Source organism: Pinus tabuliformis, chromosome 8 (genome assembly GCF_031772625.1).
Source record: "Pinus tabuliformis cultivar Carrire ecotype Pingquan chromosome 8, CPIR1, whole genome shotgun sequence".
Lineage (NCBI taxonomy): Eukaryota > Viridiplantae > Streptophyta > Pinopsida > Pinales > Pinaceae > Pinus > Pinus tabuliformis.
Genome location: NC_142294.1, coordinates 1,287,582,709 through 1,287,603,189, shown reverse-complemented (window position 1 = coordinate 1,287,603,189; position 20,481 = coordinate 1,287,582,709). Strand labels below are relative to the sequence as shown.

At 34.2% G+C, this 20,481-nt stretch overlaps 2 protein-coding genes across 2 annotated transcripts; both read right to left on the bottom strand.

The window, feature by feature from the left end:
* Positions 1 to 8,674: 8,674 nt before the first annotated feature.
* On the bottom strand, positions 8,675 to 16,154 carry LOC149240141 (uncharacterized). The gene is made up of 7 exons (XM_089370072.1): positions 16,104 to 16,154; positions 15,775 to 15,945; positions 15,572 to 15,685; positions 12,279 to 12,377; positions 12,100 to 12,195; positions 10,732 to 10,908; positions 8,675 to 9,200 (listed from the first exon to the last, which is right to left on the bottom strand). The coding sequence occupies exons 1-7, from the start codon at positions 16,152 to 16,154 to the stop codon at positions 9,084 to 9,086; spliced, it is 825 nt and encodes a 274-aa protein (XP_089226198.1). The 3' UTR covers positions 8,675 to 9,083.
* Positions 14,821 to 18,630, bottom strand: LOC149240140 (E3 ubiquitin-protein ligase UPL3-like). Its single transcript, XM_089367265.1, has 7 exons — positions 18,528 to 18,630; positions 17,047 to 17,091; positions 16,768 to 16,884; positions 16,420 to 16,590; positions 16,104 to 16,330; positions 15,775 to 15,945; positions 14,821 to 15,685 (listed from the first exon to the last, which is right to left on the bottom strand). The coding sequence occupies exons 3-5, from the start codon at positions 16,816 to 16,818 to the stop codon at positions 16,214 to 16,216; spliced, it is 339 nt and encodes a 112-aa protein (XP_089223391.1). The 5' UTR covers positions 16,819 to 16,884; positions 17,047 to 17,091; positions 18,528 to 18,630; the 3' UTR covers positions 14,821 to 15,685; positions 15,775 to 15,945; positions 16,104 to 16,213.
* Between the last annotated feature and the right edge of the window lie 1,851 nt (positions 18,631 to 20,481).

Genomic DNA, 20,481 nt, shown 5'->3' with positions numbered 1-20,481 from the left:
TCTTATGGAATTTTTTTTTTGGTCAATTTGACACCCATGAAAATCAAGCCAACTTCATTTAATTGAAAAATCGTCTACCATAACTATAGGTATTGCACAAATTGAAGTGGTTTTTCATTCTAAATAAGTTTTTGTTTCCACAAAATCTATAAATGAATACATCCATCCTCCATTAGAATATTATCAAGTATGTTAATGTTATGCTACAAAATTTATTTCAATGATTGAAATTCCCATATGCTTCAATCCTCTTCTCGAACCATGTTGGTGGTAGAAAGCCCCAACCAAGGCCAAATGTAACCCCTTCTATAGAATAAGCAAACTAATAGAATGTGTGTGAGAGAGAGAATTAGAGGTAGTTTGGGTGATTGGGAGAAATTTTGTTATTCTTCCCACTCAAGTTTGATTCCCACATGTGGCATGTTGAGCTCATAGTGAGTATATCCTTGTAATGGCTTTGAGCCTTCTTGTGTGATAGTCCCTTAAATGACTAAAATATATATATTACTCATAGATGGGATATAAAGATATTTCTTCCTTGAATATATTCTTCGCACTCAAGTTTGATTCCCACATGTGGCATGATGAGCTCATAGTGAGTATATCCTTGTAATGACTTTGAGCCTTCTTGTTTGATAGTCCCTTAAATGACTAAAATATATATATTACGCATAGATGGGATATAAATATATTTCTTTCTTGAATATATATATATATATATATATATATATATATATATATATATATATATATATATATGGAGTAGTAGAAGCATGATTGGTTTGATATTGTATGATAAGTAAACTAATAATTGTTTCATGTGACAAAAGGAGTTTAGGTTTGTGCATGATACCTTTTCTTTCAAAATATAACAAAATAGACCGAGATATGTTTTTATGATCATCTAGAGTGGGTTTTTCTTGGTATGTCAAGGTTTTTTCCACTATAAGCTATGGTTTCATTGATTAGGATATGTTTCTTTATATCCATATTATTTCTAATTAATGTAATAGAATGGGATTTATAGTAACTCAAGGGTGTGGGAATTGCATGTTATGTTTAATTTACAATAGATTGAAGTTAATGGCTATATTTATAGCTAACATTTAGAGGCATTCAACATCAAATTTTCAAATTCCCTCCTAACTAAAAAATCATAACACTAAATTCTTATCATTATAACTTGACTAGGTTTTGAGAGAAATACCCATTAAAATATGTTAAGAATTCAAAATATTAACACAAATAAATATGCATTTCTAAAAAACATAAAATCATATTCCCTGGTCTATAATTACTATACCTATTTCTCTACCCCTAATAATTGACTATATTATTAAAAAAAACATTTTTGTAATCATTGAGAAAAAATGGAAATATCATAATAACATAAATACATATTCCATGACTACAGAAAGGTTAGACTATTTTCTTTGCACTTGGTAATTCACTATATTTTACAAACATGAATTACGTATTATTGCTAAGAGAGAGCATAAAATACAATTTCTTAATAACAACTTTATACACGTAAATTTATAATATGCCAACTTGAATTTTGTAGATAATGTTCCTTATTTCTATGGGTAGAAGGTAAAGCTAATTTATGCCAAGAGTACATGCTCCATTTTTGGAAACCCCGTAGTGGAGGCATTGACACAATGCCCAATATAGGTTAGGAGGGAAGTATCCTTGTTCCATGATAGATGTTAACACTGTCATTGTATCAAGGGGTTAGATTTGATCGTGTCTTTACTTGTCAAGGAATTTTTTTTATGATAGTTTTATTTTTCAATTGCTCATCACATGAATTTCAATATTTATTTGTACAAGTTTTATCTAATTTATGAAAATTGTATTTATAAGTGTTGCAAATTTTCCATTCTTGCAAATTTTTCATTCTTTGTTGTACCAGTGCACTCAAGTCTCATTACTACACTTTCTTTCGAGACCTATCGATGAAACTTTTTTGTGATTTTTCCAGGCTGTTGAAATGTTCAACTTTTTTTCTTGAAGATGGAAATAGTGAGAAAATAGATGGAAAATATGTATATGCATATCTGTAATTTTTTTCTTATTTATTCATTTTTTTCTAAGAAATAACAAAAAATAATATTATAAAGTAAAAAAATATATATTCATAATTACTCTCACATGAAAAATAGTGAATGAAAATATTTTTGCAACTAAATTAGACAAGAAAAAGCACTTAACCGAATTGAAACACACATACCATGTTTTCCATTTAAATCACTACGATGCCAATCCCATTATAAGAACAATAGTTATGAAATAAGTTTCAAACCAAAACATAATGTGTGTGAACTATGTAAATGTTCAAAAAGTAGATTCAATATCAACATGTACGCAAACTAAATTTTGGATAGTTTCAACAAAAGAGGTAATTATCAAAACACCACCATTACAAACATAAATATGAAAGATTTTTTTTTAAATATTTAAGATTCTTCTTTCTTTAGCATATTTCTATATGTCATGTAGCCTATCCCATTCCACCATCGATGAATCAAGCCCCCGGTTAACGACACTCGCATCAAGGCATCCAATGCAACTAATGATAACTTTGTTCTTCGAACATCCTTTATTATGTTTTGTCTTGAGTCCTCTCTCACAGGCAATTGTACTTGCACGAATAGTAAGTATCGCTTGCCATAACTTTTACATGTTAAGAAAATTTGTATGCAACCCTATAACATAAAAAATCCTCCATGCATCTTTCATGGATGTTCCCTTGCAATTAACACGAAGGGTGTTAACTAATGGATGCCACTCTTTCAAACAAGCCTCAAAACCAAATGTAGTTTTGTTTTCTTCACATTCATAATAAGGATGGTGTAAGCGTTGAAAAATCTTTTCGAGCCAAAACTTTGAATTTTTTTCTCTGCAATGAACATCCTCTAAATAATGGCAAGAGCTAAACAACCTTGCTAAGTTGAAAATACAAGATCACGAAATCTTCTGTTCAAATTCTTTACAAGAGCTTGAACATAATCTTTTGCAAGTTGTTTGCAACTTTCTATTGGACCTTCAATACATGGTTTCCATGATTGTTTTTGTATATCAACACAATCGTCATATGCATGTGTAATTTCCACAAATCATAATTCATGCTTGTGAACAAGACCCTCGTTATCACAAATTTCTAGAAAGCCAAATTTAGAGGCATCTATAAATTTATATAAATAACATGTTTCAACTGCAAATGTGTCGCTTCTTACAAACCACCTTTTCAATGTGTTTACAGTGACATCTATGACTGCCCCTAAAGAGATGACATTAATGTACACTTCTTGGAATTGTTTGTTCAACTTGTTTAATTCACACATTATATCTGCAAGCATATGTAAACAAAATTGTACTAAAAAGATCCTTGTCTTATCATACCATGAATCTTTTCTTTCATTTTTCCATAATGTTAGTATGGGAGGCGTAAGTACAACAAGTATTTCAATGACTTGTCCCCTTGAAATCCATCTAACTCCATGGATTTGAAGAGTTGGAAGAGTTTCAAGTTGCATAAGTTCCTGTAGAGCAATAAGTTGACTATTTCTTTTCGTAGAATTTTGCACCCAAGGATATACCTTATTTGCTAATTTCGCAACAAACAATAATTCAAGTATTCTTTTTGAAGCATATGATGCGGCTAAAGCTTCATGATGACCAATACAATGAACACCTACAAGATTAGGTACATCTTTCCTCAAGAAAGTAATAAAACCATTTTGATTACCAACCATTGAAGAAGCACCATCCGTGGAAACTCCTATCAATCTTTCTTTTGAAAGACCCCTTGATTCCATTAAATGTTTGATTGCATCATAAGTTGTTTTCCCTCTTCCATCGCAAACATTTATGAGCTTTAAAAACTGTGAAATTGGAGGGCCCAATCCTTTTGATTTTAAAAATGTGACATAAACTACAAGTTGTTTTTCTAAGCTACGAGATATTGAGATATAAAAAAAAGGAATTCTTTTGCAGCGATGTGATTTGTATATAATGCATAATCTTTATTCTTTGGAATATTTGGTGTGTGTAATGACATTGTAAACAAACAAAGAGATTCATATTTTGAGAGTGGTACATCCTCTTACACCATCCAATTTACTAATTTCATAGTAGTGATGACTTTTTCTTTGTTCATACAATTGATGCATGCAATGTGTTTTGTAATAGACTTCGTCTTCTTCTCATTTCCACATATCCACATATCCACTTTGCCTATGAGAGTTTATGAATGCTTGAACTAGCATGAACAACTATAGAATTGTGTTGCAATGTAGATAAACTAGTCCCAATTCCCCATGGCCCCATTGCCTTATGCATTTCACAATATATGCATTTCATAGCTATTTTTCCTTCATGTTTTGCCTCTCTCAACCACTTATACTTAGTTTTCCACTAATCATGAAACTCTCTTCTTACTTTCATTTTTTTGTTCTTTTGGGTGCTACGCTCGCTCTATTGAAATTCTTCACCAAATTCTTCATTATGCTCCAAGATATCAAATTCTTCGTTATGCCCCAAGATATCAAATTTTTCATTATGCCCCAAGACATCTAAATCTTCATTTAGATCAAAATCATGATTTTCTTTATCAGGCGATGAAACTTGAGATGTAGTAGACAATCCAAAAAAAAATTGATAGAAAGTTGATTCACTTTGTTTGAAGACATTTTTCGATATATAATACCTATATAATAAAAATAAATTAATTGGTATATATGAATTTCATTTCATCAATTAAAACCATATTAAAAAATTAATCTTGCACTAAAGGATATTAATAAGGAAATATACCTATTTATTCTTTATAAGATATAATAATATACCTATTAATTATTTATAATATTTAATAGTTTCTCAAATCCACTTAAAAGTTTTTCAATATTTACAATAAATTGTGTAATTTCTCTATCTATTTTAGTCATTTGTAAAGGCAGAAAAATTGAATGTTTTAGAATATGTTTTAGCATAAGTACATCTTTTTTTACATTTAATAATCGTGTTTTCAACAACACTATTTCTTGGAGTTGGAAATGGACATATTCAAATTTTTAGTTGAGTTATTATTTCTCTTTCATTCACTTTTTGAAAGACAGAAAAAACAAAAATTTTATTTGGTTTAAATTGTATTACAACCATATATAAATTTAAATTTTTGCTCACATATTAAAAATAAGAGAATTTTATATAAAAATTGACTTACTCCTTGAGCACTGATTGCAATTTTCCGATAGAGTAAGTTGCTGTCACTAATGTTGAACATAAAATTTTCCGATAGAGTAGGTGCTCTCACTAATGTTGAACAGAAAATTGCTCTCATTACTGTTGAACAGAAAAAAGTTGCAGCACTGTGGTCGTTGTCCTGTTATAGCCAAAATCAAAACAAAAAACCCTCGTTTTAAATTCAGCTAAGTCCAAAAAAATGAAAATGCAAACTATTGGCTAAAAATAACGCAATATTAAAAGCTCTATAAAACATATTTACCAAGTTTGGAAATTGGCTGATACAATTTTGTTAGTGTAGTAATAAACGAAATTTTTGGTTCACCAAAATTCTATATTAAAAAAATAAAATCTTAATTTCTATATTAAGAGTTTATAAAAAAAATTATATTAAATATATTGGATAGTGAACTCTGTAGTCTCCACACTTAGTGTTTTTTTCAGGTTTTGGTTCATACGATGTGAGTACATATAATTAAAATGTATTTTAAGTAATTAAATATCCAGATTTAATAAAAAAACTGTTTGGCCAGATTTCAACTTAAAACTCCAAAAAGTGAATCAACGTCAATGGCAAGTGGGGAATGTGAGATTGAAAATATGTAGATGAGTTCTGTGAAAAAATTGAAGATAAGATTTGGAATAAATTTATTGTTTTTGTGTCATGTCTATGAAAATATTTGTAAGTGTGTTTGTTAGCATACTGTGCGCTGATTTAATCAGATTTACCATACAAAATGATTTGATGAACTTTTTTAAATATTTGTAAGTGTGTTTGTTAGCATACTGTGCGCTGATTTAATCAGATTTACCATACAAAATGATTTGATGAACTTTTTTAAATGGTTTATGGTTTACTGAGATCCTCATAAATGAGAGCTTTTTTATTTCAAACGTGTATAAAGGAAAGAGAAGATATGTACCAATTTAACTTTCTTGTAACAACAATATGTCCAATGATGATCATGGATATGAAATCAAGAAAATAACATTTGAGAAACAAAATTGAGTGCACTCAAAAATACACCCAAACATAAAATATACAATACAATCATAGTTAAGACGATAAAAAGGCAAAAAAAATCTGAACAAAACATGCACTGAAAACAATTAAAATAAAGAAAAAGGAGAAGATAAAATAGGGCAAACAGGAGCATGAAGCCAGGAAAATGGCAATGCCAGAAATGAAATCAGTCTATCGAAATGTAGTAGCTTCCTTTATCGAAATGTAGTAGCTTCCTTTATGGATAGGTTGCTGCTACTTTATTTTTTGGTAATAAATCATGGTAGCCATGCAAAAGCGAAGGAAATGGTAAATTTTTAAAGAAATTGAAAGGAAAGTTGACTTATTGTAAGCACTTGTTTTTCTATCTTTGTGTTTTCACAGTGGCTGCAGGGAATTTTTGTTTTTGGATGTTTGTATAATTTTAATAAAAAAATGAGTTAGTTTCCTTAGTAGCTTCCTTTGTTGCTACTTTATTTTTTGGTAATAAATCATGGTAGGCATGCAAAAGGGAAGGAATTGGTACATTTTTAAAGAAATTGAAATGAAAGTTGATTTATTGCAAGCACTCATTTTTTCTATCTTTCTGTGCGAATTTCTATCTTTCTGTGTGTTTTCACATTTGCTGTAGGAAAGTTTTGTTTTTGGCTGTTTGTAGAATTTTAGTTAAAAAATGAGTGAGTTTCCTTAGTGGAGCTATTCTGTTCTAATAAGTTTAGTCTTTCTAAAGTTACAAAAAATATTAAATTTATTTCAATTCTATAGGCTTTGGACTCGACCATTACTTATTATTGATTCCGCTTAACTACATCACAAAAAAAAATTATATTTCAGAATTTTATTGAGTTTTAGAAAAGATATTAAACCAGAGGTTCTTGGAATCATGGCACTCACACATCAATGCAAATCTAATGCAATATAACCCATTAGAATGGTGTGTTTTGCTATAAACAAATAACATCTATGTAAGAAAATTTAATGTTTAATGTTTAATTTTAATAACATAAAATTCATAAATCGTCTTTCTTACCAACTTATAGCTTAAACATTACATGTTTGGAAAGAAAGATCTAAGGTTATTACCCTCACTATAATCATATCCAATGGGAGGCGGCCATTTACCTCATAGTTTATAAATTAAAAGGCATACATGGGAGTCCTCATAGTGGGTGTTCATTTTGTTCTTACATGGGAATCAACAAGTTTTTTTTTAATTAAATATCTGAAAGATATGCTCATCTTGGCCCAAAGCTATTATTCATAGCAAGTATGGGGTATCTAGCCTACCATTATTGGTAGCAGCTGCTAAAATAATTGAGGGATTTATCTTTATCAGAAATTTACTTGGGGCAAGAGCTCAACCCATAATTTTTTTTTGTAAAAAATGATTCAAAACTGAGTATTGCAAGGCCTGCCAAGCTCTACAGAGGAATGAGACAGACTCGGTCCTGTGAGTGGTTGATTGACTCACTGAAAACAACCAGAGAGATGGAGAAATAAGACAAGGAAAATACGAGAAAATAAGACAACAAGGTTTTTATACAGATAAACAGTGCTATGGTGACACAGACACTGTTTTCCCTTATGCATTAATTAATTTTCACCTGTAACCATTTTATTCTTACACACTCAACAAAGCAAGGGAGAACCATTGTGTCAACTAATGATTTTGAAACAAAATAATCAGAATCTGAAAAACAAGGTATAGGCTATTACTTATTGGCTATTTATTCTTGAAAACTCTTCATGGTTAGACTATGCGACACTATGAGTGGTTTGTTGAGTTCCAAGTTCTGTACACTGCGAGTGGTTTGTTGAGTTCCAAGTTCCATAGCCTTCAAATTTTTGGATTCTACAGTGTTCTGCGTATGCCCCTGCTCCTCACGAGAATTTAGATCAAGCAATAACTTGCAGTTGATTGGAATTCACATCAAGCAATAAATTGCAAGTTGGAAGCCAAGCAAATAACCATAACATAATTGGGCAATAGGTATCTGGGAGGTCACCAATCCGATTAATTTCTATGACATTGAGATTTATGGCTTCAACCTGTAAGCCGTAAACGATAACATTTACAACATTACATGCCATTCGGATCCAAGAATCATTAAAAAAGGTATTAATCATGATTCATACTCACCTTTAAATTTTAACCGCGTTATTTCTGCCAACTTGCGTATATATATAAATATATACATATATCAAAACTTTTCATTTTTTAATATGGCTATCACGTTTTTAAAAATTATTAACAAAACAAGGGGAGCTGCGACGCAGCGAGTCCCTGCGTGAAGTTGAGCCTGTCTATTACGCACTACAAAGTAGAGGAAAACACATATCAATATATAGTCAATGGCATAAAACAATGAACTGAGTTTTTAAGAAGCAAGTTGAGCCTGTCTATTACGCACTACAAAGTAGAGGAAAACACATATCAATATATAGTCAATGGCATAAAACAATGAACTGAGTTTTTAAGAAGCAAAATGCAGCTTCTGTATACAGCATCGTTGAAATCAGAGATAGCAAATTTATAAGTTCAGTTATGCCACACTTGCACCAAGTGATGCTACTGCTAAGAAATTTTATACTGTGCATCCGAAAGTGAAACTTTTAGAGTATTGGAAGGAACTGAGTTTTTAAGAAGCAAAATGCAGCTTCTGTATACCAGAAGTGTCACCCATTAACAAAAGCATCGTTGAAATCAGAGATAGCAAATTGACATTGATTTTTGCTGCATCGAGTTGCTTTCCTAAGAGCAAAAGGTAGGCAAAAGCCTTAATGACAAAACTATTACACACTGCAGTCGATCTGATTCAAGTTCTTATCTAACTTATGAAGTTATTAGGACACGGACATTGACTGTAGGCCGAGAGATACATGCTGTCTGCAGTTGAGCAGAGCCGGTGATGGCGTACCCAAATGCATATTTGAAGCATCCGTTGTACACCTGTATCAGAGATATAAATCATACATGGTAAGCATTCTTTGGACATGGGATGTCGTAGGCTTCAGTTTTTAAGAAGTGGTAGTAAGAGCTAAGAGCAAATTTAAACTTGCTAACATTTGACAATTAGATCATAACCCAAAGCCATGACAAATGAATATATTGTTTCAATGATAGCAAACTGACTTGATTTTTGCTGCATCGAGTTGCTTTTCTTTGTTTTTCAGATTAATTCACAACAGGGCTTAATAAAAATAGCTAAGAGCAAAAGGTAGGCAAAGCCTTAATGACAAAACTATTTCACATTGCAGTCGAGCAGAGACGATAGACGCATAAAAAATGCGAGGTGCAGCGCCATGGCGGACCCAAATGCATATTTGAAGCCTGCGTTGTACACCTGTAACAGAGAAGGAAGCGGGGAAATAAGACAATGCGTAAGATAATGCAAAAGAGATTCTAACTCACAAATGAATATATTGTTTCAGTGATAGCAAACTGACATTGATTTTTGCTGCATCGAGTTGCTTTTCTTTGTTTTTCAGATTAATTCACAACACGGCTTAATAAAAAGAGCTAAGAGCAAAAGGTAGGCAAAGCCTTAATGACAAAACTATTTCACATTGCAGTCGAGCAGAGACGATAGACGCATAAAAAATGCGAGGTGCAACGCCATGGCGGACCCAAATGCATATTTGAAGCCTGCGTTGTACATCTGTAATAGAGAAGGAAGCGGGGAAATAAGACAATGCGTAAGATAATGCAAAAGAGATGTTAATTTTTTTTTGGTTTCTTTTTTCTTTGTCTTTCGACTTTTGCGATGTCAATAATCAGAAGAGTCATGAGAATAAGTGCTAAGAGAAACAATGCTGTGAGTTCAGTAAGTTGGCTTATGCTAATGGATTCCATGTTATGTGAAGCGGGGAGGTGTATGTGAATATCCAGGTGCAGAGGAGGCCAATTTATACAAAAGTTCAATGTGTTTGTAAGGTGGTTTTAAGTGTGAATGGAGCTAAAATACTTGAGGTGCAATGAAGTGGTCGATAAGACATGGGGAGCGAATGGCATGTGGAATGATGTATTTGGCGGCAGAAGTGATGTATCTGACATCGGGCAATCTTGGTGGTAGATTGGGTGCGACAGGAGATCTATGTCAATATCTAAGTGCAGAAATAATCTTGAAGATCAGATTGGATCAGGCCAGTATTTAATGATGGGCATATCGATCTGACATGGGGAGCATCTATGTCAATATCTAAGTGCAGAAATAATCTTGAAGATCAGATTGGATCAGGCCAGTATTTAATGATGGGCATATCGATCTGACATGGGGAGCAAATGGCATATGGAATGATGGATGTGGCGGCAGTAGTAAATGCGAAATTAGGTGCCCAGGGTAGCTTAGAAAGGCTTCTTGTTCCAACAATGTGATTTCATCGCAAAATGCTACATAGCACACTTGAATTTCATCCACTTAAATCATAACTACTCTGATTTAATAGCAAATCAGAATAACTTGAGAGTTATAAATACAAACCTTTTTTAATGATGTTTGTAACATGCCAATAGGTTGGTAAAGATCATCTCCTCCACCAAATGTGCAGGTTGACACAACAGCTTTACAATTGTTCATAAATCTTTTATCTTCAAGATCAATATCAAAGCCTCCACGTTCACTATAGAAACCACAGTGTACAGTTGTTGTCTCCTGTACCTAAACAGAAAACCAGTCCACAAAATTTAAATACAAGTGTTGAGATTAGGCACCGCAAAAAAATTGTAAGTGTATTTAGTTATGCATATGACAAACCATGTAACAGTTTAGAACATCAGACTCACAATCAGTTAAAGTGTCATGCATCCAGCCAAGCATACGGAACAAATTGTTCACGTAACATACTGTTGAATCAAAAGCAATATTTGGCCAAAGTTCAAACATTTGGGCCCCCACAAAAATCTCAGAAATATCTGGTATCTGGAGGCAGCTTATAACCTTGAAACTTTCTTGTCTCTCTTGGAACAGCATAGAGCACACTTCTAACAGGACTATCACTGGCCTGTTCGGACGGAAACTCCAAATGTTCAACAATGTAAAGCTGGAAAAGACACAATGCTTGTGCAACAGCTTTCAACATGTAACTTCTTACCAAACAAATTGCCATGTGCACGATACAATAATAGCAAGTTGAGAAGCAGGGTAGCTTCAGGATTATTTAATCAAGTACAATCATGATAATAAATGTGTGTGGAAACAGAGCAGTGAGACTCCTACGTATTTCTATGGTTGAGCTGTTGACATTCTCTCTGTCCCTGGATGAAGTTGGTGTACTTCTTGAACAAGCTTGGAGTAATTGAGAATGTTTCCCTTGGTTAATGGAAGTGTTGGTGCTGTAGCAGCTATGGGCCTGGATTGCTCCCTTGTTCATGGGGTTTGATCTGGAAGCCATAGAGTTGGCAGGGGATATTGGCTTCGTAAGCATCAAAGCCTGGATTGCTCCCTTGGTCATGGGTTTTGTTGAAGAGATCACTATAGATCCACTGTCCTCCTATAATATCAAAAAAAATAAAACCAGAATATAGAAGAAATACAATAATTTTACCATTCAGTCTCTGATCACTGAAAGGCAGATTGCGAACAACAATGACACGGCAGTCCCATTGACTTACTTTAGCGGTCATTTGTTGGACATGAATAAAAGTATCTTATGTTGGATGGAGAAATGGTATATGAACATCCTTATTCTCATCTATATTAAGTGGTGTTATAAATCTGCTTGTTTGATAACTGGATTAGCGTTTGTTGAAGAGATCAAAATAGATCCATTGTCCTCTTATGATCTCAACAAGATTAAACCCCGAATATGGAATAAATACAAAAATTTTAACAGCAAACCTTGTGACTGACCTTTGGAATTTTACCATTCAGTCTCTCACCAAGTTTCTTTCCTTCTGCTTCTTGTTCCAACAATGTGATTTCATCCCAGAATGCTACATAGCACACCTGAATTTCATCCACTTAAATCAGAACTACTCTGATTTAATAGCAAATCAGAATAACTTGAGAGTTATAAATGTTGACACAACAGCTTTAAAATTGTTCATAAATCTTTTATCTTCAAGATCAATATCAAAGCCTCCACGTTCACTATAGAAACCACAGTGTACAGTTGTTGTCTCCTGTACCTAAACAGAAAACCAGTCCACAAAATTTAAATACAAGTGTTGAGATTAGGCACCGCAGACACAGGGTAATTCTGAAAAGCAGTTTCTACATGTCTAGTTCATTGAGAGATGACATCTGATAAGGTGGAGTTAAAATCTGATTGACTGTAAGAAATAGTGATGAAAGTATTTTTGTGCTTTCAGATTCTGAATTGTGACATTTTTAAACTCAGTTTGTTCCCTGTAACAATGTGTGACCATAACTGCCCTTCGATGCCAAGAAGAGGCTCACGAACATGAAATTGGATTTAATTGTTGCAATTCCAATACTGGAGGAATGGATTAAGCGTATAACCAATTGATTGAACACTGCCGTGAAACTATTGGGTGTTAAATAAAAGATACATTCATCTCATCTATTCACAATGATGCTAATTGCACTATTTATGCTCAGTGAGCAGTTAAGGTGCAATCACAGAGTTGACACCTCGGAATTAGTCATCTTCATTCATGCTAGGGTGGAATCGTGGATTGTGAGGTCAAAGTATGACGGGTCACCTTATTTACGTTTTGGAACCATTTGTTGTTGTCACAAATTCTGTTGAGGGAAGGGCTCTGTGTTGTTTTTGTTTTTGCTTTGAGATAAAAATGGATGTTTTCCCATTTTGTTTTCTCTGTGAACTAAAGCTCTTCTATTTTATAACCATATTTGGTGATTTCATTCATAAAGTGTCGTTGGAACTTCAAGTCGGAAACCTGTTAATAAAGAGAAAAACCTTTGTTGTACATTATTTGATGTTGACTAGCTTTATTAGCCTACCATTCGAAAGCCTGTTAATAAAGAGCAAAACCTTTGTTGTACATTATTTGATGTTGACTAGCTTTATTAGCCTACCATTCGAAAGCACTCTCCTACAGGCATGACAATATCGAATTAAGGGTTGTATCTTTGTTAAGCCTGAAGTTGGGTAAGGTATACTGGCCTTAACGATAATTAACCTTCCAACACTATTTGATTCATACAATTCTAGCTTGCCAAGTTGATTTGTAATGAATATGCCATCCTGTAGGAAGATTGCCAAGCTCTTCTTTAACATTAGCCATATTGAAGTTACCATAAAGATTCCATGAAATAGAAGCAAATTTTAGGCTAATTCCAAGTTTATCTTTCACTAGTAGTGTTGAGGGATAAATGTTGGGTGACTATTAACTTCATTATCAAAACTCAAAGTAGTTCGTGAGTTTATGTATTATGAAGAATGATCTCTGCTTTTAAAACGGAGTATGGCCATCAGTAAGATACAGAACATGTGTATATGTGTCACATGAACAATTCTGGCATTACCACAATAATCTATGAAATGTTGAAACGAAGCTAACCCTTTGCAACCATACTGTAAGGCAATGGCATTTATTTCTGTTTGCTAGGACCAAGTTTGGCCATAAGAGGAATTCTTGTACCCTCACAAGTTCGTTGTAACCTTATTAGGGTTTGGGCAGAGGTGTAGCATTAGTAACTTGTAATAAAACAACAAATCCCTATTGTACAGTCACATCACTGCTTATGAGTTATGCTCAAATGATGTATGGGAAAAGAGAATTTTGGTTGCACCTGCACCCCATTGTGGGATATGTGGCATAAAAATCCTAACAGTATGTATTTCATCAATAATAAATTTTGGGAAATGTTGTAGTTGTTGATTGATAGACAAGAGTATGGCCATCAGTAAGAGACAGAACATGTGTATATGTGTCACATGAACAATTCTGGCATTACCACAATAATCTATGAAATGTTGAAATGAAGCTAACCCTTTGCAACCCTACTGTAAGGCAATGGCATTTATTTCTGTTTGCTAGGACCAAGTTTGGCCATAGGAGGAATTCTTGTACCCTCAGAAGTTCGTTGTAACCTTATTAGGGTTTGGGCAGAGGTGTAGCATTAGTAACTTGTAATAAAACAACAGATCCCTATTGTACAGTCACATCACTGCTTATGAGTTATGCTCAAATGATGTATGGGAAAAGAGAATTTTGGTTGCACCTGCACCCCATTGTGGGATATGTGGCATAAAAATCCTAACAGTATGTATTTCATCAATAATAAATTTTGGGAAATGTTGTAGTTGTTGATTGATAGACAAGTCTAGATACATAGCACAAGCATCTACAAATGTTAAAAGTCTTTGATCCACAAGCCACCATTGACAGTTGTGCACCATTTGAGGTATGTTGGACCTGGCAGTTGAAATGAAGCTAACCCTTTGCAACCCTACTGTACACCTTCAGATCAGGTTTAAAGGATAGCTCTGGATTGATTTCGGTCAATAGGAATGCTACAGTTTTGTCACTACCCTGGACAGCAGATGAAAAAACACAAAATGCAAAACATGCATAGACTGACATTCGAACTAAAAATTGCAACAGCTTTGCTATTCACTTACAGAGAAACGTAAGTTCTCCCGGTTGAATTGTGACAATTTCGTTAGTCATGACTAGTTTTATGCCAGGTAACACACACCTACAATCCAAGCCACAAGAAACAATTTTTTGGGCATTTGTCACTACCCTGGACAGCAGATGAAAAAACACAAAATGCAAAACATGCAAAAGGCTTGGACTTGGACACAAGTCACTGCAAGAGATTTGCAATCCCTAGAACTCTCTGCCAACAAAAGATTTTCCGGTAAACTCCAGCCTCAGCCATTCTTGTAACTACATAGCTACTAACAAAGACCAAAAGCAAAATGCCTGGAAATAAGACACTACACGAGATTTGCAATCAATAGAACTCTCCTACAAAGAAGAAGGCTATTGGACAGAGGGGCAGGTGCATGCATGTTCATATAGAAAGATATAACTACTTCAGTTTTGCTACAGAAAAACTAGAGTTCCACAGCAATGGCATATGCATTTTCTTTATAATTTGTCTAGCACATGAAGTTAAAAAGTCGAAATAACATAGAATTTGAAAAACAATAATGGGAATATTCTAAATGAAACTCCCTGACTCTCCAATACAGATAAATGTCTATTTTATTTTATTTGTCTAGTACCATTCAAGCAAAATCTATTCACGTGTGGTTTCAGATCGGATAGTCAATATGTGTCTCAACTTTTTAACACAGCACGAATAACAGTCAGATGAACGATAATATTTTAAGTACCTAATCAGTGGGTCTGTCCAGAGCAAGGGAACCTGACATGCCTGGCACCAAGCTAGAACCAGTGAGAATATCTCTAACAATGGTGCTTATATTGAGATCAAGAAGTGCCTTGGCAGCTAAAGCAGATCCACCAGCAAATTTAGATAGAATCCTAATCAAACCCTGCAAGCCAATTGATAATATGAGACCATGCAATAAGTTATAACAGAACCTTCCAATTTTTTTAACAAATAAGTCACTTATGTTGATACCGTATATGTGGATGTACTAAGAGATGACTGGCCACTTCCAGAAGTACCGACAGATATAAGTCTTGCTGCTTGTGTAACCAAGCCATGATTACAGAGTTCATCTAATTTCTCAGAAGAAGAGGCAAAAGATTCTACAATCCGAGTCAAACAAATACATGCATCTTCGACCACCTGCGTAACAAATATTTATCATTGGCCAGAGGAGGAAATGTACTTCAAGGTAAACATTCAAAGGATCATTAAAAATTGAACACAGAACACAAACAAACATCTTTATAAACGCACTCCTACGTTAAATATGAAAGGAGAATATGCAAAAAATAGATTACCTTTGAGTCATGAAATTGAAGAAGATTTGTCAATATTGGCACAGCATCCATTACAAATTCCGCTGCATCAGATGGAATCTTCTTGCAAATGTTTGCAGCAGTGGACAATGCTACCCTCTAGTGCCAGTGAGAATATCTCTAACAATGCCGCTTATATTGAGATCAAGAAGTGCCTTGGCAGCTAAAGCAGATCCGCCAGCAAATTTAGATAGAATCCTAATCAAACCCTGCAAGCCAATTGATAATATGAGACCATGCAATAAGTTATAACAGAACCTTCCAATTTTTTTAACAAATAAGTCACTTATGTTGATACCGTATATGTGGATGTACTAAGAGATGACTGGCCACTTCCAGAAGTACCGACAGATATAAGTCTTGCTGCTTGTGTAACCAAGCCATGATTACAGAGTTCATCTAATTTCTCAGAAGAAGAGGCAAAAGATTCTACAATCCGAGTCAAACAAATATATGCATCTTCGACCACCTGTGTAACAAATATTTATCATTGGCCAGAGGAGGAAATGTACTTCAAGGTAAACATTCAAAGGATCAATAAAAATTGAACACAGAACACAAACAAATATAAATTTAATGCTATGCCATCTTTATAAACGCACTCCTACGTTAAATATGAAAGGAGAATATGCAAAAAATAGATTACCTTTGAGTCATGAAATTGAAGAAGATTTGTCAATATTGGCACAGCATCCATTACAAATTCCGCTGCATCAGATGGAATCTTCTTGCAAATGTTTGCAGCAGTGGACAATGCTACCCTCTAGTGCATTCCAAGAGCAGACTCAAACATAAGATTAAATTTTCCTATATAAACAAAAGCTAATGAAAAATTCCAGATAAGATAGCACTGCCATTAGAGCACCAGCACGAAGGCATCATCCCTCTTACAATCCCCCTTAGCAAACCCTGAAAATATACTTACATGTATCTCAATATTATGGCCGGATCCTCCTCCGCTTGTCCGCCCCTTCACAGATTCATAACATGCCAACAAAAGTAAGCTCTCAACTGTACCAGCTCTCAACTAAGAAACGACAATGCAACATCAAATTTCAAATTTAAATAAAAATAAGAAAATCAACCGATGTCAATAAAAATAAAAATGAAAGTCGAAACTTTTATCCACCTTGTGGGCCCTACATGACGGCCATGTGCCTAACACCTATCTCCCTAGCATAACACATGCAAGCTATACAGCAGGCCACCTAAGGTCGCATCAGGTTAACAGCTGTGATCAGGGAGATTGAACCCTGAAACCCGGGCACTGTAGCTGGTGGAATACTACTACTCAAGTCCATCCTCTTCCTGGATTGAAGAAACCCACAAACGCATAATTTCTTTGCCATCAGAAAGAAATGGCTCTGCGATTTCAATTCGAATGTGAAGAAGGCCATAGAGAAGGAGCCCTTCATTTATCGCATCAGAACTCTAGTTTATTGTAATAATGGCTTGTATCCCTTTAGCAAATCGTTGTCTTAAGGAGGGCTAGGTTACCGGAAGGTCGGATGCTCGGACCAGAGAACTCTCTTTCTATCTTGTATTCGTCTATGTCTTTTTCGTCATATCTGTGGAAGGGCTTTCAAGGACATTTCAGAGGCAGTTACGAAGCATGGAGTACCATAGTTCCTCTATGGCAGAATTGGGGCATTAGTTTGAGGAAGAGCATGTTAAAATGAATAGGCTATTGGAAAAACAAAGGAGCTTCGCAGAGGAGGAGCGAAAGGCATATAAATTGCTCAGAGAAATCTCTTTCTATCTTGTATTCTTCTATGTCTTTTTCGTCATATCTGTGGAAGGGCTTTCAAGGCCATTTCAGAGGCAGTTACGAAGCATGGAGTACCATAGTTCCTCTATGGCAGAATTGGGGCATTAGTTTGAGGAAGAGCATGTTAAAATGAATAGGCTATTGGAAAAACAAAGGAGCTTCGCAGAGGAGGAGCGAAAGGCATATAAATTGCTCATGGATATAAACATGAATTACTGTAGAGTAAAATGTTGTTGAGTTCAGAAAACTACCCAAAGAGTTGCGTAATTAATTAAAGAGTTTGGAAGAACTCTGTCTTCCTCAAATCTCAGAGTACAGAGTATCATGAAAAATCGTATTATGATGTTTTAGAATTTTTTTCATGTGGATTTCAAAACTTCAATCTCTATAGGTATTGAAAATGCATCGTTCTTTAAATTGGAAGCAGTTTCTAAAAGGATTTTCAAAGATTCAATATTCAAGAGTATTGAGGATGGATTATTTTCCAATTTCGTAGCAATTGATAAATAATTTGGTAGTATTAAATTCTCTACAAGAACTCAATTTTTGAGGGTTGCACATATGGAAGTGCTCATGATACATGTATCAATTAGCAATTTAGCTCTAGACCAACCTACGTACAAATGTATCTAACTTACAGCAGTGCAGCGAAGACTCGGTGAGTACTGGAGAATTCTTCAGAGAAGATCTATCGCCTCTGCAGGTGCTCTCTCTTCTCTCCGTTTAGCATGGGACTCTGTTACGTAGCAAATCTCCTGCACGCTTGTGGGTGGGATTAATGGCAGTCTTTGGAACAGGAACAAATGAATCTGAATATCTCATCGCACAAAAACGCCGAGCCGGTAGGCGGACACCTCCCGCATGCAAACCTTGAGCATACGGCCGACACCTGCAAAAGAACAAGCAACTTAGCATATGTATCCCATTCGCACTTAACATTAAACATTAAGGAATTAATGTCAGCATTAAAACGAAACCGCACACGGTCACGGGGGTTTGATTGTGAGTAAGTACCAGTTTAACCTATGGTCCGGCCTCTTCCGCCTCGGGAAGAGGCCAAATAAGATGGCCAACAGAAGTTCAACTGCAAACTTTAGAATATAACTAATAATACCACTAAAAAACCCTACGAATTAATGTTATCTGCCCTCCGAACGGTTACTATAGTCCCTGCGGGATGCCAGATGGCAGGGACTAATAACGTGTGAATTTTGAAATAGATAATATTTTACGTGTAAAAGAGTCGGGCATCAAATTTAACCCCTAATGGCATCCAACAATCGAACTAGCTCCTTGATTAATTAGAAGGTATGTTTGTTACGCTATGCTAATGGTTACAAGTTACACTGATTTCATATTGATTTAAGTAACCAATATAAGCATTAAAATTTGGTATATAGATGATGGGAGGTATAGTAACATGAAAAGTACCGTATCTCATGATTAGAACTAGTTAAGCCAATAATATTTTCAAAGATCGGTATTTGAATATCATTGGATTGATTTATGGGTATGGAAAATAGTAGTGTATTTTATTGTTTTACTAAAAGTCAAAATATAAAAGGTAGGTGGAGGTGAACATGATATTAACACGGACAATGATATCAAAGTTTTAGTAGTTGAGCAAACAATAACTTAAGATGAGATGAAATGTTGATTGTACTATCATCAACTTTATTCTAGTGTAAGAAATTACACTGCAATAATTTTTTTTGGCAATGATTTAGTTTAGCAATGATTTTTGATTAAATAGTCTCAAAATATTTTTAAAATTTTTAAAGAGAATTTTCAAAAGTTATTTCTAAAAATCATGATAAATAAAGTTTAAGAAATCGGATTTTACAAACTAGTTTCAAAACTTCAATTTTTTTTATTTTAGCAATAACATTCAAAAGAATGTTCCTAAATGTAATTTGAGGTTAGTGTTTTGAAATCCACCAATCTATTTAGCTATGTCCCTTATGCATGTGCATTATTAATTTGTGTTGCTTGCATGTCTACTTGTCTAGGTGTGTTTATTATGTGTATGGACATAAGGTGGGGCACTTATGTATGTCATATATTTGTGTAGGTTAAATGTGTTGTTTATGTTCATTTTCATGTGTGTGAGTGTTAGGGATGTCATTTATGTGTGTATTTAATATTATATTTATTCATTATTTTAAATGTCTAAGGGTTAAGGGCATAATTTATGTGTGTTTAATATACCAGTTACAATTCCAACAAATCACAAAACTTGTTAAGAGTGAATTTCATGAAAAGACCTTTTTAATATTTTGGGCATCAATTCTCATATATTAGAATGTTAGTGAGGAATTCGAAGAGGGAGGGAAAAATTGTGACATGCGATTATCTTGTGAAGGCCAAAGGGACAAATACAAGGAAAAAATGACTATTTTGAAGGTGGTAGGGTTTATTGATAAAACTCAAAGCCTTGCACATTTAAAGGAAATGTACATTAAGTAAGAGGAATTTTAAATGACATAACATCATCATAAACCATATTTTGTCTCTAAATCTCATAATCAATTAATGGGGCATCAAGAATCCACTATACAATCCCTATAAATGGAATCTTTGTTATGCTAAAAA

Bases quoted from the DNA above. Each gene is read 5' to 3' on its own strand.
- LOC149240141 (XM_089370072.1), bottom strand. From the start codon at position 16,154: ATGGATGCTGTGCCAATATTGACAAATCTTCTTCAATTTCATGACTCA. The intron at 15,686-15,774 runs GTATCAACATAA...ATTGGCTTGCAG, and splicing joins TTAGTACATCCACATATACG to GGTTTGATTAGGATTCTATC. The intron at 12,378-15,571 runs GTGCCAGGCATG...TTTTCTGTTTAG, and splicing joins TTCTCACTGGTTCTAGCTTG to GTACAGGAGACAACAACTGT.
- LOC149240140 (XM_089367265.1), bottom strand. From the start codon at position 16,818: ATGGATGCTGTGCCAATATTGACAAATCTTCTTCAATTTCATGACTCA. The intron at 16,591-16,767 runs GTAATCTATTTT...TTTGTTACACAG, and splicing joins TTCAATTTCATGACTCAAAG to GTGGTCGAAGATGCATATAT. The intron at 16,331-16,419 runs GTATCAACATAA...ATTGGCTTGCAG, and splicing joins TTAGTACATCCACATATACG to GGTTTGATTAGGATTCTATC.